The 23,708-nt window shown below is 46.0% G+C and overlaps 2 protein-coding genes across 4 annotated transcripts; one reads left to right on the top strand and one right to left on the bottom strand.

The window, feature by feature from the left end:
• The first annotated feature begins 13 nt into the window (after window positions 1–13).
• Window positions 14–23,347, top strand: LOC310703194 (uncharacterized protein). 3 transcript variants are annotated; one of them, XM_083495354.1, is made up of 3 exons: window positions 14–212; window positions 13,757–14,018; window positions 23,223–23,347. In XM_083495354.1, exons 1-3 carry the CDS (start codon window positions 29–31, stop codon window positions 23,257–23,259), a joined length of 483 nt encoding a protein of 160 aa, XP_083351480.1. In that variant the 5' UTR covers window positions 14–28; the 3' UTR covers window positions 23,260–23,347. The 3 variants fall into 3 exon arrangements, 1 of the variants encoding a protein (XP_083351480.1); XR_014523975.1 differs by lacking the exon at window positions 23,223–23,347 and adding an exon at window positions 14,259–15,407 and having other exon boundaries at window positions 52–212; window positions 13,757–14,039; XR_014523974.1 differs by lacking the exon at window positions 23,223–23,347 and adding an exon at window positions 16,015–16,059 and having other exon boundaries at window positions 53–212.
• Window positions 17,908–23,226, bottom strand: LOC310703090 (uncharacterized protein). The gene has a single exon (XM_083495120.1). It carries the CDS (start codon window positions 22,906–22,908, stop codon window positions 18,400–18,402), a length of 4,509 nt encoding a protein of 1,502 aa, XP_083351246.1. The 5' UTR covers window positions 22,909–23,226; the 3' UTR covers window positions 17,908–18,399.
• Window positions 23,348–23,708: the final 361 nt, after the last annotated feature.

Raw genomic sequence — 23,708 nt, 5'->3', positions numbered from 1 at the left:
TGGGAGCCACCTTCTGATTGGCTAGAGAATGACCATTCCATTCTACAAAGGACTACAAGGGGAGGAATCAATACGATTGACGGAGGAACCATCCTATGCTGAGGAATCGTTTGCTACTACATGTAAGAGATGGCACAGCTGGGGTTCATTAGCAGTCAAGAGATTTGATGGGGCCACTGGCTCAAACTCGGACAACCTGTGGTACAGAGAAGGCAAGGTACAGAGAATGTGTACCCCAGGGATTGGGTAAGCGAAGCGAACAGCCAGTACAATTTGTAGGAGCAACAAACTGTGGCAGAGGGAAGCATGTTTCTCACAAGAAGTCACAGCCTGCCATAGTAAACACAACTACCACTGGCCTTTAAGAAAATAAATGAATTGCCAGCCGGTGTAGAAAACTGAACTTACAGTCGGGAAAACTGAATGTTTTGGCAGGTTTGTCCAACCCTACTGGTGAAGTTAGGGATGCAGGTGGCACTGTGGGTTAAACCACAGAGCCTAGGGTTTGCCGATAAGAAGGTTGGCGGTTCGAATCCCCGCGGTGGGGTGAGCTCCCGTTGCTCGGTCCCTACTCCTGCCAACCTAGCAGTTCGGAAGCACATAAAAGTGCAAGTAGATGAATAGGTATCCAGCAGGAAGGTAAACGGTGTTTCCGTGTGCTGCTCTGGTTCGCCAGAAGCGGTTTAGTCATGCTGGCCACATGACCCAGAAGCTGTATGCCGGCTCCCTCAGCCAATAAAGCGAGATGAGCGCCGCAACCCCAGAGTCGTCCGCGACTGGACCTAATGGTTGTTGATTTAAAGCAGAGTCTCGTGCCCAGCGGAAGGATGAGGAGTACGTGCTGCATACTCTATTTTGCTTTATTTACAGTTCAAAGCTGGTATATTACAGAAAGACATCTTGCCTCTGCCGGAGCAGAAAAATGCATCCTCTCTCCTCGACAGCTCGGAGAGAATCACACAGTGAAAAACAGGAAACCAGTGTACGTCACATCCAGCCTCCCTTTCCCATGAGAAACTCCAACAGTACAGACTGTGGAATGTAAACACCTGTCTCGTGACAAGCCCTTTCGCTGCACAGTGAAGGAAAGCAGAAACCAACAATGGTCAGGGGTCCCTTTACTGGTGAAGGTGCAGCAGAGCTTGATTCTTCCTTTGTGTCTGCTATAGAAATGCCGTGGTTTACTGCAGATGGGACAGAATTCTCTATCCCTCCTCTGCCAACCATTCCCCCGCTCCCAGGGTAGTAGTTTTTGTGGGTTCATCTACAAGGCTGGATGATGACATAGTTTTAAATATCACTTCTGAAAAACTTTAGTCTGGTTCCCTTCTCATGATTTTATTCTTTAAGTATTTAAAGAAACTTGCATTTATTCCAACAAATTTGCCGGACTGAAAGCTCATTGAACACTTCTTTCCAGAGGGACGGCAGCCAACACAATAGCAGCTACTGTACAGTGAACCTTCGGCTCCAAAGTTCCCTTACTCATATGCCTTAACCCTACATAACATTTGAACAAGGCTAATTGAATTTATTTATACCCAGCCTCTCCCACACCCTGAGATCTATCTTCCTTCTTCATTTCAGTCTGGCAATGAATCATGCATGACAGGGGAGGGAGAGAGAGAGAGAGAGTAAATAAATGCACAGCCAAGTTTAGTAGTACAAATATTATGTTTCATATGCAGTAAGGGGACTCAGAGGACAGTAGAGGGTGTGTATGAGCCAGATACTCAAACTACATGTTACTTTAAATGCATTTTAAAGCCCCTTTCCCCAAAACAGTCACACATGGGCGTAGCCGGGGGGCAGCCCCAATAAATAAAAAGCAATAAAATGCATAGCTAACTGAGATTCTACCCCCCCCCCCAAATGTCTGCACGCCCCCCAGCAAAAATCCTGGCTACACACACACACACACACACACACACACACACACACACAGTTTGCTGTTACAGTGGTACCTCGGGTTACATACGTTTCAGGTTACATACGCTTCAGGTTACAGACTCCGCTAACCCAGAAATAGTGCTTCAGGTTAAGAACTTTGCTTCAGGATGAGAACAGAAATTGTGCTCTGGCGGCACAGCAGCAGCAGGAGGCCCCATTAGCTAACGTGGTGCTTCAGGTTAAGAACAGTTTCAGGTTAAGTACGGACCTCCGGAACGAATTAAGTACTTAACCCGAGGTACCACTGTATTAGCATCTTTTGGAGCAAATAACTGGCTAGCATGATTTTCAGCTGGAGACCAGCCTGGTGCAAAAAGGTTAAACCCCTCTTCTGCCCTGCTTGATTTTACTGCATTTTGGGCAGGGTGTGGTGCGAGGCTGCTTTTAGTTGTGCAAAATCCCGAGCACAGAACTGAAAGACGTGTTTATAGTAAATGGGAGGCTTGATCCTCCCTCCTGCTGCTTATTCCATGAATCTGATCTATCAAGGCCAGGAGCATCTGATCTTAGGATGGACATCAGCATAGGAATGCGGGTTGTAAACCCAACCCATCAGCCAGCATAACCCTTGCTCCAGATATGTGCAGTTTTGTTAATTCTGGCACAAGCACAAAGTTTGCTGCTGCTCTCATTTTTAGCTTTATTGGTGGTTAGGTCTTAAAGAGGTGCTCTTCTCAGCTCCATCGTGTATAACAAACAAACATGGCCTGGATTCTACACGCGACTTTCCTTTTCCCTTGTTCAAATCTGTGAAAGAGCAACCAGGTCACATTAACCTCCAACATCCTCAGGTGAAAATAGGGATATTTCTCACTCCCCTGCAACTGACCCTTCTCAACCCCTCATTTTTGTCTTTCAGGTTACTGTGGCTACAACGCTTATATATTTACTTACTTGGGAGAAAGTTCAATTGATGTCAGGGAACTGACATCGGAGGGAGAGGCGAAGGGGAGGCTCCCAGATGATGCTGGCGAAGGACCCAGCAGCAGGGGGAGAAACAGCTCAGTAGAGGGGGAAGCCAATCAGCGCAACACCAGGGATAAAGGGGGGCAGATGGGGGAATTGGAGAGAGGGCTCCAGGACTCTTCACTGGACATCAGTGAGGAGAGCCCAGGTCCTCCGCTACCCACGCCTTCCCTGCGCAGAAGACTCCCGCGCAGTGAGAGGAGGAGGAGACTGGGTGTCAAACAACTTTTATGTTGGAAGAGGTTCAAGAAACGCCCACTGACGGATTCTGCCAGTGACTGAGGCAGCCACGATGAGAAGGGGCTGTGCAGTCAGAAAGGTTTAACAAGGCAAATTAACCGAGAAAGGCACCAGTTTACGCACGAGTAACTCATACCTATTACAATTGAACTCCATTAGACTTCTGAGTAGACACGTATAGGATTGTACTGCTGGTGTATTTGGGTAGAAAATACCGTACTTTTCCGCGTATAAGCCTAGGGTTTTTTCTTTAAAAATTAGCTTTAAAATTTGCCCTTGTCTTATACATGGGTAGTGCAGAGGGGGACTGGGGGACTGGTTGCAACCACAAGATTTTCAGCAGCAATGGGGCAGGTGATTGGTGGCTGTGTGAAGGGCTGTTTGAGATTGGCTGGCTCTGTGGCATAGCACGGTCGATTGACAGCTGCAGATGAGCGATTTTTGACAATCCCCACCCACCCCCCAAAAGCTCAAAAATTGTGTGTAATCCACTCCGAATAAACTCAACAACTCTTGGCCATCTCCCCCCATTTTCTTAAATCGGAGTTCCCCAAAATAGGGGGCGTCTTATACTTGGGGGCGTCTTACAGTCGGAAAACTACAGTAATTTATTTTGACCTAATAATTAAAAGTGGTGAATGCTTGGCACAACCCTAAGTTCACATAGGCTCCAAGCATGATTTGTTTTGTCCATAGAAAACAGCTGAGTTGGTAGCCTAAAACAATATAAAGTCTTTATTGTCAGACTACAGTCTCCATTCAAGCTTAAAAATAGACTTTTCTGTTTTTATATAAAATACTTGCTTCACTTTGGGTCTTATGACCTTTATCCAGTACAAATAAAAGATGTAGAAACATAAGAAATCTTATAAACGTTGCATGTCACTACAATATTTTTTTTTGCATATCACAGATATGACAGTCCTTCGAAAAAACACTGAGCTTGTTAATTATATCCCAGCATTGTAAAACAACCTGCTAGTCTTCATCCATGCAGTAAAACACTTAAGAGGAAGAACTAATTCCATTAGATGCTATCCCAAAAAACTATGAGGGCCTATCATTTAAATACAGTACTACAAAATTATACGCTTTATTCACTTTCCTGTTCTTCACAGTCAGTATCCCAGCTCCTCATCCCCAAAGTACATGTCCCCATTCAAAACCTACCAAAAATATCTGTAACAATTTTTTAAAAATGGTTTCTGCACCGCAAACAAAATATGAATAAATAGGTTCAATTAACACTTGAGAGAAAGTACAAATAAGACTCTTGCGGCACATGAAAGACCAATGGCACAATCCTAACCATATCTACTTAGAAAAGTAAGTCCCATTGAATTAGGTGGGACTTACTCGCAGGTAAGTAGGGTTAGGACTGCAGCTTAACGGGTTCCTTACAGCAATGTATTAGCTTTTGTGGACTAGAGTCCATCAGATGCATGAAGTATGTTCTTAGTTGGCAGAATTATACATGCATATGTATTTGTGTATACACAGAGAGCGATACAGAACAAATGTAAACAGTGATGCTAAAAGGCATTGAGATGCAGCCTCTAACATTTGAGAAACTGAGCACGTTCCATTCAGTGTTTAGCAAAACTAGTGGTTGGGGGCTTAAGGAAGCCCATAGTAAAGTAAAAATTACATTCAAAACATATCTCAACTGTACTGAGAATATACAACTAATGACAGACCCTCCAAGTGTCCCTATTTTCCAGGGACAGTCCGGATTAACAGAAGCTGTCTTGGTTTCTGATTTGATCCCAGAATGTCCTGCTTTGCCTTAAAGGTAAAGGGACCCCTGACCATTAGGTCCAGTTGTGGCCGACTCTGGGGTTGCGGCGCTCATCTTGCTTTATTGGCCAAGGGAGCCAGCGTACAGCTTCCGGGTCATGTGGCCAGCAGAGTTCTGGCGAACCAGAGCGAATGCTGTTTTCCTTCTTGCTGAAGCGGTACTTATTTATCTACTTGCACTTTGACATGCTTTTGAACTGCTAGGTTGGCAGAAGCTGGGACCGAGCAATGGGAGCTCACCCCGTCGCAGAGATTCGAACCGCCAACCTTCTGATCAGCAAGTCCTAGGCTCTGTGGTTTAACCCACAGAGCCACCTGCGTCCCACTAAGGCTTTGTCTTAGGATGTCCCTATTTTATTTGGAGAAATGTTGGTGGGTATGGAGTTACCTGACCCCAGGCCATCTGAAGACAGCCCTGTATAGGGAAGTTTTTAAATGATTTTAAAAAAATGTTTTTATATATGTTGGAATCAGCCCAGAGTGGCTGGGGCAGTCTAGTGAAATGGGAGGGCATAAATAGTAAAATGATGGTGATGGAATAGGACCTTGCTATTTTTATTGGATAAATGTTGGCTGGTATGTAAGAATTATTATAGAAAGGTTAAACTAGAAGACCAGGGCTAGGTTTCCTTACTCCCGCTTATATATTAGTATATTGGCAAAGCTCAACTTCCAGGACACAGCAAGAGAGACAGTGAAGTTAGCTGTTGGGACCTGAAAAATGCTCTCTTTTCTCAGACCATAACAGCAGCCAGACCTATTTGTTGGATTATCCGGGGAGTTGCTCTCATGACGCCTCCCACCCCCAATTTATGGGCTCCCTCTGCCTAACTTAATCTTAGCTCTTGGTTTGTTCCTGCGTATATTTTCTATTACTGTCTTAGTCCATGAAAGAATTGAGGAAAATTCATCCAGCTATCTTGGATAAAGGATTGTTATCGGCATTTTTATTGGTTATTCTACCTAATTTTATGATCTTGCCTTATACTGCTCTGCTTACTTTTAGCAGAAGAACAGGATAACAATTAATTGATTATTAGTATGCCTCAATCTAGGGACGCGGGTGGCTCTGTGGGTTAAACCACAGAGCCTAGGACTTGCCGATCAGAAGGTCGGCGGTTCGAATCCCTGCGACGGGGTGAGCTCCTGTTGCTCGGTGCCTGCTCCTGCCAACCTAGCAGTTCGAAAGCACAACAAAGTGCAAGTAGATAAGTAGGTACCGCTCCGGCGGGAAGGTAAATGGCGTTTCCATGCGCTGCTCTGATTCGCCAGAAGCGGCTTAGTCATGCTGGACACATGACCTGGAAGCTGTACACCGGCTCCCTCGGCCAATAAAGCGAGATGAGCGCCACAACCCCAGAGTCGGCCATGACTGGACGTAATGGTCAGGGGTCCCTTTACCTTTACCTGTACACCCTCCGCTGCAGTTTTGTTTTCTAATAACCATAAGCTGCTCTGGAATTCCTGGGGACTGAAGAGCAGGTTGCAAGTATTTATCATCATGAAGCCACCATCCAACACACAGCCTGCAGTGCGAAGCCGCCGCCACCACACACCCTCATGCTGTTTTCGGGTGCATGCTGACAGCACAATGCAAAGGACTTTGTGAATGCCTCCAGAGCCCTAAAGCACCCCATTGACTTAACAGGTTCCATGCCGAAGCTTAAAGGAGTGTGCATAACTACGCAGAACACGAAGTTCCCAGAGATTCTGCTGCTTGTTCTAAAGCAAGTTGAACGGACTGTGCCTCCCACCTCGGGGCTGCCAGCTGGTCTGGAAAAATAAAAACAAGGAAACAAAACCTAGCCTGGCTTGCTCTTCTGCCTTCTTCAGCCAACTGATATGCAGGCCTTGGCAGGTTTCCCCAAGCCTCCTGGAGAATAACATTAGCCCCTCTCAGTCCTTCCAGTATCCATAGATACATCTCTGATCTACTCTCTGTGGAAGGTTGCTCCCTGCAGCATGCAAGCATACAAACAAAGGGGTTTTGCACACACAACTGTCAATACAGGAAGGCAAGTTTCCTCATCATGTTGTGCACTGAGCGTTCCATGCATAAAGTTGTATGCACTTGGGGTCCTTTATAGACTTTCCAAGGAATTTGTGTAGATGGCTGGGGCAGCGCTAGATTTTGGGGGGCGCGGACGATTCTCCTGCACAGGGTGATGAGCCAAGGGGGTGAATAATAATAATAATACCTATATTTATATAGTACCTACCGGGAATATCCATGAAAAGCAACTGTACCAAAAGGAATTATTGTGAAAATAATAAATATTTAGGGGGTGCACCAAATGTTGCATGTGCTCTGGGCGCCATATTACCAAAGTTCGCCTCTGGCAGAGGGGCAGGAGGGGGGAGTGTTATGTACTGAAGTTCTCACCCTGGGCCAGCAGGGGGATACTGTAGATAGTTTTCACTCAGGTCCACATATGCAAATAAGGGTTTGAAAGTGACGTTCAGTGATTGGATAGTTACAGAAAGTGGTTACAGTTGCATTGTAGGGGAGCTCTATATAAGCAGGCTGGCTGAACCCTTCAGTTCAGTTCTATTCTGGCCTGTGAATAAACAAGAGCAGTTTGAAGAATCGCTGTGTCGTCTGATATGTTCACCCACAATTTAACAGGGAGCTTGCTGCCCATTCCCCATGCAGGTTTAGTATCCATGAATCCTGAATCAACAGCCACAAGCAGATTGTGTATGGGCAGCGAGATACAGAAGATAGCTCCCAGTGGCACTTCTGAGCCACCTTCACTACTTGAGTTGCATGAAAATCAGACCATCCATTAGGGTACATGAGAGCTTTTATTCCAGTGCCAATAAGCAAATGGATCAGGACTACAATAGGGGACAAAGTGTTAAGGCTGGCTCCTTCCCATGGGGGGGGGTCCTTCTCTGACTATTTCCTGTTGAAGAGCCATTCACACCAGTTGCTAATGGTGCGAATGGTACCTACTTTGGCTCCAAGCCATCTAACTTTCCTTAAGATCAAGCCTGGTCATTTTGGGGTGGGGTTTGGGTTTTCCTCCCTTCTCTGGCTCCTTTTGGGGTTGCAAAAACACTTAATATTTCCATTCGTTTGTCCGCAAGGAGGCGGTTGGAGGATGGATGGCAGCTAACAGATTGAGGTTGAATCCTGACAAGACAGAAGTACTGTTTTTGGGGGACAGGGGGTGGGATGCTGTGGAGGACTCCCTGGTCCTGAATGGGGTAACTGCGCCCCTGAAGGACCAGGTGCACAGCCTGGGAGTCATTTTTGACTTGCAGCTGTCCATGGAGGCGCAGGTCAATTCTGTGTCCAGGGCAGCTGTTTATCACCTCCATCTGGTACGCAGGCTGAGACCCTATCTGCCCGCGGCCTGTCTCGCCAGAGTGGTGCATGCTCTGGTTATCTCTCGCTTGGACTACTGCAATGCGCTCTATGTTGGCCTACCTTTGAAGGTGACCCAGAAACTACAATTAATCTAGAATGCGGCAGCTAGACTGGTGACTGGGAGTGGCCGCCGAGCCCATATAACATCAGTCTTGAAAGACCTACACTGGCTCCCAGTACGTTTCCGAGCACAATTCAAAGTGTTGGTGCCCTAAACAGCCTCAGTCCAGTTTACCTGAAGGAGCGTCTCCACCTCCATCATTCTGCCTGGACACTGAGGTCCAGCGCCGAGGGCCTTCTGGCTGTTCCCTCGCTGCAAGAAGCCAAGTTACAGGGAACCAGGCAGAGGGCCTTCTAGGTAGTGGCGCCTGCCCTGTGGAACGCCCTCCCACCAGATGTCAAAGACAACAACAACTACCCGACTTTTAGAAGACATCTGAAGGCAGCCCTGTTTAGGGAAGCTTTTAATGTTTAATAGGTTATTTTAGTGTTTTGTTGGAAGCCGCCCAGAGTGGCTGGGGGGACCCAGCCAGATGGGTGGGGTATAAATAATAAATTATTATTATTATTAGCAAGCCTGATATATGCAGTAGTTGCATTCTTACATCTCAGAGGGCTGTTTTTAATTATTATCTAATTTTTACTTGTTATTAAGGACAAATAATTGTTATTAAGTGACATTCAGCTTCTAATGCCACCTCTGGTGTTAATCTAGTGCTGATGAATTTCGAGATGACCGCTGGGGAAGAGAAAGAATGGAGGCGAAGGGGCTAAGGAAAGAGGATTAAAAAAAAACCCAGCTTTGACCTTGGCTCATTAATTTGGGATCCATTTAATTTCTGCATAATAGTGCTAGCACCTTACCACCTGTCACATACTAAAATATTAGTGTGCTATTTTTTTCCAGTACAAGTGAAGTCATATTTCATTTATTTTTGTTGGTCAAACCTGTTTTAACCTGTTTAATAATTGCATCCTCTCTTTGATTTCTGGCCTCCTGCCTTCTCTTTGCTTCGTTGCAAAATTCTCAGTTCTTTTTTCCGTTGTTACAGTACTTGCTCTCATCTCATTTTCTTTTGCTATCCTTTCTATCACCAGCCTATTGCCCCTTTCCTCATGTCTTCTTCCGCATTCTCTTTACCTTCTCAAACATTTCTAGCCTTTCTTCTTCTCACCTTCTGCTTCCTTTGTACCTGCTAGCATTGCCTTTCTGTCTCCTCTTTTTACTCTCCTCGCTTTAATTCACCTTCTCTGCAGCTCTAATTCACCTCTCTGTGACTCTTGCCGCCTCCTAATGTCAACTTAAGGGGCGCGGGTGGTGCTGTGGGTTAAACCACAGAGCCTAGGACTTGCCGATCAGAAGGTCGGCAGTTCGAATCCCCGTAACGGGGTGAGCTCCCGTTGCTCGGTCCCTGCTCCTGCCAACCTAACAGTTCAAAAGCACGGCAAAGTGCAAGTAGATAAATAGGTACCGCTCCGGCGGGAAAGTAAACGGTGTTTCCATGAGCTGCTCTGGTTCACCAGAAGCGGCTTAGTCATGCTGGCTGTACGCCCGGCTCCCTTGGCCAATAAAGCGAGATGAGCGCTGCAACCCCAGAGTTGGTCACGACTGGACCTAATGGTCAGGGGTCCCTTTACCCTTAACCTAATGTCAACTTGCCTGAAATCAAAATCAGCAGGATTCCTGGGGAGGCTTCACCATTCTCAGAACCTAAATATGGGTGGTAGCTGTTCTTTTTGCCCCTTTGATGGATGATGAAGTTTGAAGAAACTCCATAGCTTCTCACACACAGAAGCAACATATACCTGTAGTTCCGAAACAAAATGTGCCCCCACTTTAGTTCGCGAAGTCTTTCCATTTTACAATTCTTTTTAAAAAAACAACTAAATGTCAACACTTCCAAATCCACACTGAACTATTAAAGATGCTGTCCTGTGCATAGTTACCTGAGAGTAAAAAGGTAAAGGGATCCCTGACCATTAGGTCCAGTAGTGACCAACTCTGGGGTTGCAACGCTCATCTCGCTTTATTGGCCGAGGGAGCCGGCGTACAACTTCCGGGTTATGTAGCCAGCACAACTAAGCCGCTTCTGGCGAACCAGAGCAGCGCACGGAAACGCCGTTTACCTTCCCGCCAGAGCGGTAGCTATTTATCTACTTGCACTGGTGTGCTTTCAAACTGCTAGGTTGGCAGGAGCAGGGACTGAGCAACGGGAGCTCACCCTGTCGTAGGGATTCAAACCGCCGACCTTCTGATCGGCAAGTCCTAGGCTCTGTGGTTTAACCCACAGCGCCACCCATGTCCCTTACCTGAGAGTAAAAAGGTAAAGGTAAAGGTACCCCTGCCTATATGGGCCAGTCGTGTTCGACTCTAGGGTTGTGCGCCCATCTCACTTAAGAGGCCGGGGGCCAGTGCTGTCCGGAGACACTTCCGGGTCAAATAAGTGTGCTTTTCTGAGCAGCCATTCATAGGATTTGCTTTGTAACTAAAGCTTTCCCTCGCTGCAGAGCTGAATTTCCTCTACCTTTCCTGCATATACCTGGAAGTAAAGCCCCCAAACTGAACATTGGCCAGTCTGCTCAGAGAATTAGGCTTCACCTGGCAATAGTATGAGCTGGATTCATGTATTTTAAATCGTCATGCCTGTACCTAAGAAGTGTTACTCCCTGAATAAACCTCCTCAGACAAAACTTCACATGCAGGCTGTGGAGCGGTGGGAACCCAGTCTATGCTCTAGGGAAGCCGGTAAAGAAATATAGACTTAACACACCCCATCCAATTTTTAAGGCATGCTTGTTCATTAAGTCCAACTAGGATTACTTACTTACACACAAAAACACACTGCCCCCTGCCCAGCCCTTCTATTCCAAGTAAGAAGTGCACTGGATTTTTGAACTGAATTTGAATTTTGGGTCAAATTCCCCCAGCATGCCATCTTAAACTGGCTTTAAATCTGATTGGTTATGATGGTTTTGCTGATTTGTTTTTCAAACCACTGATCAGATTTTTCTGTTCTGCTGCATTTTATATATTTAAGCACATCCCCCACACCCAAACACCTTGATACTACTTTTATAACTGAGCAAAGCACCCTAGGACTTTTGTTAAAACTGAAGGGCGGTGTTAAAAATGTCTTAAATACTGTATTGGCCGGAATATAAGCATCACATTTCCCCCCTGAATTCTGACTACGAAAAGTTAAAGTGCAGCTTAAATTCTCAACCTTACAAAAATTGGCTTTTACGATATCACTCCTGAAACAGGCATAAAATGGAATGGGTGTGAGTGCCTGCGGAATTTTAAGGGAGCGGCTTATATTTGGGTATTGTCCTTTTTTCTTTTTCCGCCTTGAATTTCAAAGGTGAGGCTTATATTCGGGTGCTGCTTATATTCGGGCCAATACAGTAAATAAATATGGCGCCAAAGGCAGCTCTCTCACCCGGCCTCAGTCTCCCCACAACACCTATAATGGTGTAAGAAATAACAGCCCGCCTCACAGGGGTGTTGTGGAAAAAAAACGAAATAGTTTATAGAAGGGGAAGTTCTGTCAGGCGTCGTTGCATTTGGGAAACCACATAACTGGCCGCATTTTCCTTGCCATGACACCAGAAGCAGATGGACTCAAATTCTCATCAACCTCAATCAATATGGCCAAGGGACAGGAATGATGGGAGTTGTAGTCCAATAATATATGGAGGGCTGGGCCACAGGTTATCCTTTCCTGTACTGGAGGCCAGAGATGCTGAAGGAGGAAACAGGACTGAGTAGATGATAGGAGGAAAAATAAGGACCCAGAGGTGCGAATTTGAATAAAATATGGGGTGTCCGTCCCCCCGGTAAGCCCCGCTTCACATAATTGATCACATTACACAGTGCACATACGTCATTTGAATGGCAATGCCCATGTGATAGGAATTTTGAGGTCTTAAGGTAAAGGTAAAAGGACCCCTGACCATTAGGTCCAGTCGTGACCAACTCTGGGGTTGCGGCGCTCATCTTGCTTTATTGGCCGAGGGAGCCGGTGTACAGCTTCCGGGTCATGTGGCCAGCATGACTAAGCCGCTTCTGGCGAACCAGAGCAGCGCACGGAAGTGCCGTTTACCTTCCTGCCGGAGCGGTACCTATTTATCTACTTGCACTTTGACGTGCTTTTGAACTGCTAGGTTGGCAGGAGCAGGAACCGAGCAACGGGAGCTCACCCCGTCGCGGGGATTCAAACCGCCGACCTTCTGATCGGCAAGTCCTAGGCTCTGTGGTTTAACCCACAGCGCCACCCGCGTCCCTAAGGTCTTAGATATATGGTAATGTTCATAAGTGTACTAACCAAGCACGTACATAGATCAGCACAGGAAGACCGACCTGAAACCATTTTGATTCCCAAACTGACCAATTGTTTTCCCTGCAAGGGGGGAGGGGGGAGTCAGGGAGCCTTCCCATTGTCTCAGGAATTGAGTAATCAGCATTTTAATGGGTGACAGACTATCAGAAAAGGCAATCAGATAACCTGGCAAACAGGAAAAACAACATTCAAATTTCTGTTTTAGACCACCTTTTCTGTGATGTAGGTATGATGTATCTGGGGGGTGGTCTTAGGTTACAGGGTGGCAATTTCAAAAGTCTTTATAAGGCCTTGCATGCCATTGTTCTGGGTTCCTCCTCCTTTCCTGCGGGTGAGGGGAGCACCCTGTTGCAACAGATCAATAAAGATCAGGCTTACTAGCTGCTTTGCTTCTCAATATTCTCTGGTTGGCTTCTGTTATTTTCTCCTACCAATAGGAAACCTACATAAGGACTTTATATGGGCTCTTGGGTACCCCATAAGGCAAAAGGGCAATTTTTGTTTACAACACCATCACCTTTGGGGACCCCCCTCAGATGTTTTTTGTGGGGGGGGGGGAGAAGGTACCTCAGCCCCTCGGAGTTGGTTCCTATGTGAAATATACTCAAGAGTCGCAAAGTGATTTCATGCTCTTTATTCAGCTCATAGTGGTGAGAAGGAATGAATGAATGTCCCCTCAAAGTATCTGCTTTATATACATTATTTACACAATGGGCTGCACATGATTGGCTAATTCTGGAATTCTACTGTAAGCCAATCAGGTTGTGGATTCACTTCTATCTGGAGCATGATTGGGTGGTTCCTGCCAACCAATCATACTGCTGCATTGTTCTAGGACCAATCAGACTGCTGCATTCTGAATCCTATTGTTCTAGGACCAATCAGACTGCTGCAATTTGGATCCTATTGTTCTAGGACCAATCAGACTGCTTCAGTTTGGATCCTATTCAACTCAGTACATAACACTATGCAAGGACTTAAAGGAGCAATGAGCGATAATGGAGTCACATAGAGGAACAAAGGACAGGCGATGCAAAAAAGCAACAAAGTTCAAGAAGGGTTAGGGTTTCGCCTTTTTTTGTTTTGGCAGGTCTCTCGTGTCTTCATGACTGGCAGAAACATAACAGCTGCCGTTTCCCCCTCACGGCGGTCACCGTTGATGCTGGGAAGAGCTTCAGCTGTTACATTCCTGCCCACCCTGCAGTTTTGAGAGTCATAAAGCCGTGTGAGAAAGAAGCTGAGCCATCGACAGGGCGTCTTCGTGTGAGGGAGGAAGCATGCGGACGGACAAGCCGGGTTGCCACTTTCTGCCTGGCTCTGCTCACGCCCCTTAACTTGGGGCAGCTGCATCTGTAAGTTTTGGTTTCTCTCATGTTATGTACTGAGTTGAATAGGATCCAAACTGCAGCAGTCTGATTGGTCCTAGAACAATAGGATCCAAAATGCAGCAGTCTGATTGGTCCTAGAACAATAGGATTCAGAATGCAGCAGTCTGATTGGTCCTAGAACAGTGCAGCAGTATGATTGGTTGGCAGGAACCACCCAATCATGCTCCAGATAGAAGTGAATCCACAACGTACATAACATCTCAGTTTCTCATTTTCCCATTCTTAAGCCCAGTTCCCCAAATTCCCACATTGGTTTGGGGGTTTTGTTATCTCAGAAGTCCTTGTGGTGATGTTCCCGGTCCCTTCCAGCCCTACACTTCTATGGATCTATGAAAATTCATCGGCATATTAGTGCTTACACACATTTTTGCAAAGCGTGCTACCCCCCCCATATTTATATTTTCCTGAATGCAATGCAATTTTTTATTTTGACAAATATGTGCATATTTACGCACATATTACCTCAGTATATGCACTGCTGTACACATTACTTGGGGACGTGGGTGGCGCTGTGGGTTAAACCACAGAGCCTAGGACTTGCCAATCAGAAGGTCAGCGGTTCTAATCCCCGCGACGGGATGAGGTCCCATTGCTCAGTCCCTGCTCCTGCAAACCTAGCAGTTCGAAAGCATGTCAAGTGCAAGTAGATAAATAGGTACCGCTCTGGCAGGAAGGTAAATGGCGTTTCCGTGCGCTGCTCTGGTTCGCCAGAAGCGGCTTAGCCATGCTGGCCACATGACCCGGAAGCTGTACGCCAGCTCCCTCAGTCAATAAAGCGAGATGAGCACTGCAACCCCAGAGTCATCCACAACTGGACCTAACAGTCAGGGGTCCCTTTACCTTTACCTTTAAACATTACTTAGCGGGAGAACTGCACTGCACTGCTGCGAATTTCGAAGGGCGGCTGTATTTCCGCTTGCATATTGTTTTGGAAAGCGTGATCTGGGTCGATTTGCCTTGAAATGTGAACTGCATCAAATGTCGGCCCCACCCCTACCCTAAAGACACAAAGAACTGAATTTCATACTGCAGGTAAAAGCAAAAGGAGCAGAGGTGGAACACAAAGTGACAACTGCATAGATGAGGGAGCTCTGCATAAAAGAGGCGCAGAGCAGGAAAAACCCTGCTGATTGTAGAGTTTCTGCCATTGCTGCTGTGTTAGAATTAGAGAAGCCAGACCTCGTGAAAGTCTCTTAAAAGCACAAGGATGCTGTCAACGTTGGGACTTGGAAACCCCTAAGCAGCAAAGAGGGGAGAGAGGTTACCGTATTTTTCGCTCCATAAGATGCACCTGGCCATAAGACACACCTAGTTTTTAGAGGAGGAAAACAAGAAAAAAAAATATTCTGAACAGTGGATGTTTGATTTTTGTGGTTCTTGCTGTGGCCACAGACATGCTACGTGATCTGATGATGAATTTGGGTTGACCCAATGCAAAAATCCTGAGCAGCCATGTGGATCCGTGCTTTGTAACCACGTTTTTGCGCCATTGCGGCCCCAAGAAACAGTGGATGCGTGGTTTTTTTGGTGCCGGCTGTAGCCATGGACATGCTATGTGATCTGATGGTGAATTTAGGGTGACCCAATGCAAAAATCCTGAGGATCCATGTGCTTTTACCTCCCCCCTCCCAGGCAGCCTCCTTTATCGCTAGCCTCCCTTATCTCCCTCCGATCGCTTGCCGATCAGCTGCTCAGCGGCTTTGTTTCAACACCCCCTTCCCTCTTTCTTAAAAAAAAAAAGCACGATCTGCTTTTTGCCCCTGGGTAATTCGGCTCCAGGGACCACACATTTGCTCCATAAGACGCACAGACATTTCCCCTTGCTTTTTAGAAGGAAAAAGGTGTGTCTTATGGAGTGAAAAATACGGTAATTTTACAAACAGGCCCGCTGGATCTACCACATAGTGAGAAAAGCAAGGGAAATCCTGATCCTAATTGGACCCTACCCTAACTTTTGCAGCTTGGTTCCTTGTTCTGGGCAGGAGATAACAGCAAGAACAGACAGCAGCACCTGGCTTGATTTTACTTCTACCCGTTATCTGTGGCTCCAGATATTGTTGCTACTGAGAGCCCCCTCAGTCCTCTCCTCCCCTTTGTTTCCTGTGGTACAGTAGTCTGCAGAGAGGGAGAAAAGAGTAGCCTGTAGGCTTGCGGCTTCACAATCATGCAGCTCACCCCAGGGACCCTTTACAAAAACGTAAGACAAGCCCAGCCAATGGTCCATCCCATCCAACGACCTGTTCTCACAGTGGCCAACCAGATGGTAGCCACTAGTAGCCACTGCTAGCCTTTGTCTATCTCCATTTCAAAGCCATCACTTTCCCGGATGTAACTTGAAAATGAAAAGCATTAGTAATCCCAAACTCTTCTCTGAAGTCTCTGGAACAATTGTGGTTAACTTGTGAAATACTTTTCATTTTGTGCAAATTAGCAGACGAATACCAAACAGACATCAACAGTTTGCTCCTCGGCGGAGTCTTCTTGATGAGGGTCCAGTTCAGATTGAATGCTAAGCCAAACTATGGCTTTAGTGTGAATAAAGTGAAAATCACGACTGCTTCTCACCTCCCTCAGTCCCCTTGCTGCTGTGCTCCCTGAAGTTAAGCCATGGTTTGGCTTAGGGTTACGCACAAACCAGAGCTCACGGTTTGCCTCGTTCCTAGAAAACCACAAACTGTAACCAAGGTTTTCTTCTGGGCTCACCATTCATGGTTTTTCTGGAAGAGACAAATAACAAGCTCAGGTTTGCCCATAATGCTAAGCTAAACCATAGCTTACCTCTAGGTAGTGCCGTAGCAACAGGACCAGGGAAGGAGCAAAGCAGCAGTGATTTTTGCTCTGGCTTGCACACTTATTCACTGACTTACTCACACTCATTAAACCACTGTTTGAGAAATTAGGTTTAAGAATTAAATGCGCTGAACTTTTATACTTTTAAAGAATAGGTTACACTTTTATTTCACCTTTCTTCCATGGAGTAACTCAAGATGCACATATAAATTCTCCATACATCTCCTATCCAGGCACTCACCAGACCCTTTGAGAGGGTGTACGCAGGTTCGTCCCTGTGCACAAAATATATATTTTAGTCTGTCAACCATGGTTGACTGTGAAACACTCTGTGTGCTCCTGCTCCCTTCTTCTGTTCCATTAAGCACTCTCATATATTGCATGGAAGGGCCTAGCTTGCCTTCTGAGTACTGAGGGTGACAAGGGTGGTCAGATACAAACGTCGCCTCTCCGCATGCATTTAAAGCACTTTGCTTCCACCAAAGAACTACAGAAACTGTTGTTTAAAGGTGCCTGGAGTTGCTAGGGGACCCCTCACAAGGAGACATTTGCCTGCACCCATAACAAACCCAGGATTCTTTGGGAGAAGCTAAAGAGGTACAATGGTGCTTTAAATGGATGTGGCCCCAAAGAGGCCATTTTTAATTGTTGTGCAGAAGAGGGAATTTCAGAAGGTGTAGCTTGCATGACAATCGGCACCTGCTGAAATGCCCTCTTTGAGACAAATATTAAAAAATGCTGTCTTCCTTTTCCATCTGGCCGACTTGACGGCTAGCAAATATGTTTTGTTTTGACACTTACCAAGCCAACGATGCAGCCAGCCTCTTCAGCGCACAGCTCTAGCAAAACGTGAAGCTCTGAGGAGAAGCCATGTCTGCTGTTCCCAGCCTGCCTACACATATCTCTACCCACCCATCTTCAAAACATTTACGCTGATAGAAACATGCTCGTGTCGACTGGGCTCTGATGGCAAAAGTGAAGTGAGGTACCATGAAAATTTAAGCAAGCCTGAACATGTTGATGATTCGTGCATAAATATACAAAAGTATCAAGTCTCAAAAAGTTTGGATGAACATTTAATTTCTACAGAAGAGTCAAGAGCTGTGGCTAACTGGACTCCTCAGGAAATAGACTTAGCATTACAATCATATACCTTATAGCACGCCTTAAGGAACAAACTTGATAGTTGCAAAGGAGGACAACCTGACAGGCTGAATCCTGGTCCCGTTGAAGTCAACACCTAACTCCCATTGGCTTCAATTAGCACCAGAATATGGCCCTTTACTGCCAGGGATGTTTACATTACAATCAAATTTACTAAGCCAGTGAGGTGCACTGTAAACTTTTGGTGCCCCATTATCTCTTTTGGGTCCTTCAGAGCCCAAACAGCAGAATAAACTGAACTAAAGGAAACCAAGCTTTCCCTCTCCCTTTCATTCCTTTTTCACAGATTCCAGGAAAAGAGGTTGAGTTTGACCTTTTTTTTTTTTAAAAAAAGAAAAGAACAGAATTATCTGAAATACAAAAACAGTTTTCCCAGTCGCCCTTGTGCACTTCACATCCTAAGGAAGGATGAACCCTTTTCAGTTCCAGAAGGACCAGAACTTGAAGGTGAGGAAAATAAAGTTTGATTGGGATTAGGACTTGAATTCATTCCAGTGGGGATATAGTACAAACTCTCCATGTAGTTGCCATCGGCGGTTTGGGTAGCTGGAGGAACGTCACTCTTCGAAAAATGGCTGTAATTTTCGTTGAGGTTTGCATTTTCTTGAGCGGCTTGTTGGTCTTGAAGATCCAGGTTGGCAGGGGGCATAGCTGGAGGGGGAGGGGGGAAGCCAGGAAAGCCAGAGTACGACATGTAAGGTGGTCCGTAACCTCCTGGATTCATGACCACTGGTGAGAAAGGAGACTGGTAAAGCCCGCTGTGTGACGATAGTGGGACTGGGGGTATCAGGACCTCAATGTACTGCCCTGTTTCTGGGTCATAAAGCATCTTTAATTGAGGCTGCCTTGGCGGTTCCACATAGTAGCATTTCCCACTCTCTGGATCAACCAACATTTTTCTGTGCCCCTGTAGAGGAGGAGGAGGAGGAGCTGCAGCAGGAGCAGGAGCAGGAGCAGGATGAAAGTGCCTCGTTGGGCTTGGGGCACTCTTACCAGATGGCGAAATTCCTTCATTTCTTCTTGTGAAGCTAGGAGACTCTTCAAGTCTTAGGGGGAGTTGCCCATGGCTCGGGTGACTGTATAGCACGTTGTCGGGGGGTGCCTTCCTCTCCATTTGTTTTGGTGGGAAAAGTTCGTGGCTCATTTTATTTCCCGATGCTTCTCCACTCGGCTGGAAGGAGACATTGGAGGTGAAAGAGTTGTTGTCAGTGTTCAAAGGCACTGGGTGTTTAAAAGTTGCTTCAGATTGATGGGTTTTCACAGGAATCGTTAAGTAATTTGTGTTGTCAGCCTGGGTAGCTGAAAAATACTGTTCATTTGTTGCCTGATGTTTGTTGAAGTTGTCACACCCTGGGTCGTGGAGCTTTCCATAAGAGGTTGATGGAGTAAAAGAGGAGTTTGATATCACCTTGATTCCTTCAGTGTACTCTGTTGGTGCTAGTGGACTGTTTGAAATCACACAATCAGACTGTATTCTGTTGTGCTTGTCCAAGGGTCTGGTGTCTTCCTGTACTGTAGAGTCATATCTACCATCTGCAAAATTACTATTTTCTTGAGTCTGTGTGTGAATATTTTGGGTGCTTGTCATTGGAGGCCTGATGGCTTGTGGGTACCTACAGCTTCCATGAGATGATCCAGATTCTGGAAACATATTTTCGTCTTTCAGAAGGTTATTGGAAGCCACTGAGAAGAACTCGCTGGATAAATGTTTCTGATAGGGCAACTCAGCTTCTTGGGTTTTGCAAGAGTCATTAATATAGCTTGTGGTTCCACAGCCATTATCTCTCCTTGTGATTTCCCGTACATAGGTAGAAGATGGGATCCTAAGAGACTCAGATGAAGCAGCATCTTGGGTTTCTCTCAACAAACTATGTTTAGACTGTGGCACTGAATCTTTCATGGTCCTTTCATCCAGTCTGGAGCAACTGGAAGCTGGAAAATAGTCAGTTTCAGTTTTGTGTGACTGTTTGGAGAGAGAACTGTTGACTTTAATATTAAGCTGAGATTCTTTCTTGGCAGTTGTAGAAGAAGGCCTGACATTTAATTCACTCCGCTCATAAGGCACTTGTTTGTTTTCAACTTGCGTCTGAAATTCTTTATTTTCAACAAGTTTCTTGGACTGAATTGTAGTAATGTGCACTGCAGGTTCACCCACCGCAGAACATTTGCTTTCTGGATGACATACGGGTACATTTTCGTGTGTCTGTACTGTGGGATTAGAATTATCAGTGGGCTCCTTGCTCCTTGTGCTCTGATCATGTAGAGAAAGCGTTGACACATCAATGCCCCCAATTTGGTCTTCCTTATTCTCCTGTGCATTGTTTGCTGTTTGCATATCATCTTTCCGACATATTGATGTGCAGCGTATGAACAGAGGTGAAACAGCTGGGGGCTCCTTTGGTAGCACAATTAAGCTGTTCTCACTTTTGCTTTCAGAATAGGATGCCTGATCTACACTGGAGCTGTCTGAAGATTTAAAGCCAAGATTATATGTGTCCTTCACTAATTTTCTTACACCTCTGGGCTGATGTATTCTGGCCTTCTCTTTGCTTTCCGTTTGCATTGTCTCCCCTGTGTGAGGTGTTTTGGGGGGATTTGATTTTTCACCACTGTGTGATTTGACAGAAGCTGGAAAAGCCACAGATGAAAGTTTCATGCTCTGAAATGTAGGCAGCCTCCGCTCATTGGAAACTCTGTCCAAAGATTTGTGCCTAGAGGCATTTGGAACATTATGCTCATTCTTGATCTGAGGGATGAGTTTCATTTCTTTGGTTTTGGATGTGAAGATGTTACTGGGAGTATCTTTGGGTACCACAAAGCTTTTCGGTTTCAGGGGGGATTTGTCTTCCTTTGCCTGTGTGTGCCTGCTCTGACGAATGGCTCGCTGCTTCAGATTTGGCCATGGCTTTTGTGGCTTTGCAAATTTCGGAACTGCAGCCAAGCTTTCCGTATCAGCCTCCATGGACTCAAACACAGCTCGGGCTCTCCTGTATTCTTTCCTTACCCCAGCGGCCTGCTTCCTGGTGTTGCTTGATTCTATTACATTCACACACCCATCTGCCAAAATGGGGAGTCTTTTCAGCTGAGCGACTTCTTGATACTTCAGTCTCTCGTTCAGCTCATTAAATGTATCTTTCAGTTTGCAGACATTCTCCCTTAGTTGCTCGTTGAGCACAACTCCTTTCGTTGGCCTCAAGGCGTCCACGCCGTCTTTATTCACTGTGATGGGCTCTGACCTCTCACTGGTGGAATGGCTCTGCACATCCTCCGTTGAAAAACTGCAGTCCGACTTAGACAGAGAACTTGACTTGCCTTCTAAACTGTCCCCTGGGAGGTCAGTGCTTATGGACGAAGGGACAGAAGAGGTTGAGCTCCCCCGGACAGACGCTTGTTCCATTTTAATCCTGTGTTCGTACTGCATTTTTTTAGCCAAAACGTTTTTCACCAGGCTGGAAGCCATCCTCGTTTTGCTGTAAGCATTGTTCAAAGAGGCGGCTTTCAGAAATTGCTTATAATTCAGCCTAAACTCATCGCTGATGTTTCTCGCTTTCACGCACGACTCTTTTCGTGGTTGTGTGAATGGCTGGAGGGCAGCACAGTCCCCAGCAGCACAAAAACCTGCCTCCTTCTTCTCCTTCCGCCTTAACTGGATCTGACGCTTGGGCACCATTCTCTTTTTAGAGAGGCTCTTTTTGCCATCAGCATTCTCTAGGGCGACATCGATGCACTCAGCGTGCTCCTTCCCCAAGACGCCACCAAGCAGTCCTGCATCTGGGGCTTTGCTGGCTGTTGGGAATAGCCGGCTTCCTTTAGCGTGGCCGACCACCACTGTTTTCCTCTGATCACTGCATAATGGCCACCTGTTCATTCCATTACTATCTTCTGGCAAGGAATTGGACAGGCTGGAGGATGTCCTGTTACTGGAACTATACATATCTAGGTAGCTGCCTTGTGGGCATGAGAGACTCTGGAAGGACAGAGCAGTGAGCTTCTCTACTTCGTTATCAGCCTCATCAGAGTCACTCAAAACACAGGGATTTTCAACAAAATATTTGGGGCATGCTGGTTTGCTACTTACAGGACCATGCACTCGGCTGCCAAGGCTGCTTTTCTTCGGCTTGCGTGCACTGGGTAACATTTCCTTGGATTTGTCGGAACTGAATTGTGCAGGACGATCCAAATACTTCGATCCGCTGTCTCCTGGCTGCAGCCTCTGTGTGACTAGCCCCATTCTACCACTGCACACTGGGTCTGAGCTATTCTTAGCTTTGATTGACATCTGAACCTGTTGCTTTTCCTTCCCACTGGAACAGAGTTTGTCTCTGCAGGTTTGATCTTTTATAGTACCCTTGGGGTCTGCCTGCAGGCTCGGTGCTCTCGCCTCTTGGACTGGCAACGACTCGCCAAGTGTCTCGCTCCTGCGTAAAGGAAAACGAGCTCGGGGTCCTCCAGATGTAACAGCATAAGTATTCCCTTTTGTGCCGCACAGGCCATCTCGTAAGACGTCGCTGGAACTATTCAATGTCCCATGGAGTTGGCTGGCTGTAACCTTGGAAATCCTATCAGCAGGGCTTGTCTGAGCTGCAGGAAGGACCGGCGTTGCTGTTACGCTTCCTTGCTCATGTTCTGAGTCGCAGTAAGTGCACTCCTCGAGACAATCTCCAGCTTCTTCAAAGAATTCGACACAGTCCTTGAAACTCTCTGCTTCCTCTGAACCCGGCGCTGAACGGTAAGAAGAACTAGACGTGTCCGAGGTGCGGTCTCCTTTGGAATTGCTCGGAACGTGGCAGTCTTTCTCTGGAGGAGAATGGAGTCTGCAGCTGTAGTTTCTGATTTGTTCTCCGTCCGGACCATCAGGTTCAGGAGAAAGTTGACTGCTTCTCGTCACGCAGGGGAACATTTTTATGCTGCATAAACCATTCAGATCTGAGCTGGAACAATGGGAGTCTGGATCCTGTTTTATCGCTGTTGCAGCTGGGTCTGTTCCCACTCACACTTGTGAACTTGATCTTCTGGGAGAAGCTCATGTTCCATCCTCTCCCTGTTTAATCCAGTCGTGATAAAAAAGCGAAACCTCTGGTTATGTCATGTGCCTGTTTGAGGGAGGCATGCCGAAGAAAATAGAAACACACACATGCAGCGTGCTATAAAAACACAAGCATCAGTAAACAGAAAACAAAATATCAGTGCTATATTTGCTTTCCTTCTCTCCAGAGCAACTCAGCCAGAAGTTGAGATACAGAGCAGCTAGTTCCAAAATGCGTTATGGCTTGCAGAACAAAGTACTCCAGGAGGCACCAGCGACATTAGAGAAATAAAAATAAAGATTAAAAATCCAAGCGTGTTAGCATGGTTGCTACAGGTGTCGTTTGATAAAATAATTTTTAGTCCTTTAATCACCTAAATGGCTGAATAAATTCATCACTTAAAAACAAATACAATTGTATACACGTAATACTCTGATCTTGAAGGAAATTAGGTAGGACATGTTTATGCTGGGGCTGGTGCCATCTTAGAAGACGCATTTCTTCCTATGTGAGAGAGGAGGAGGAAAGCATATTCTGGGACTTCTTGCCCTCTGCAACTTCTATAAGTACACATATTTAAAATAATTTAAATACGGTATCTGAAGAAGTGTGCATGCACACGAAAGCTCATACTAATAACAAACTTAGTTGGTCTCTAAGGTGCTATTGGGAC

The sequence above is a fragment of the Podarcis liolepis genome (assembly GCF_965112155.1).
Source record: "Podarcis liolepis genome assembly, chromosome: 3".
Taxonomy (NCBI): domain Eukaryota; kingdom Metazoa; phylum Chordata; class Lepidosauria; order Squamata; family Lacertidae; genus Podarcis; species Podarcis liolepis.
Note: the sequence above shows the minus strand (reverse complement) of the source record. Positions and strands in the feature narration are given on the sequence as shown.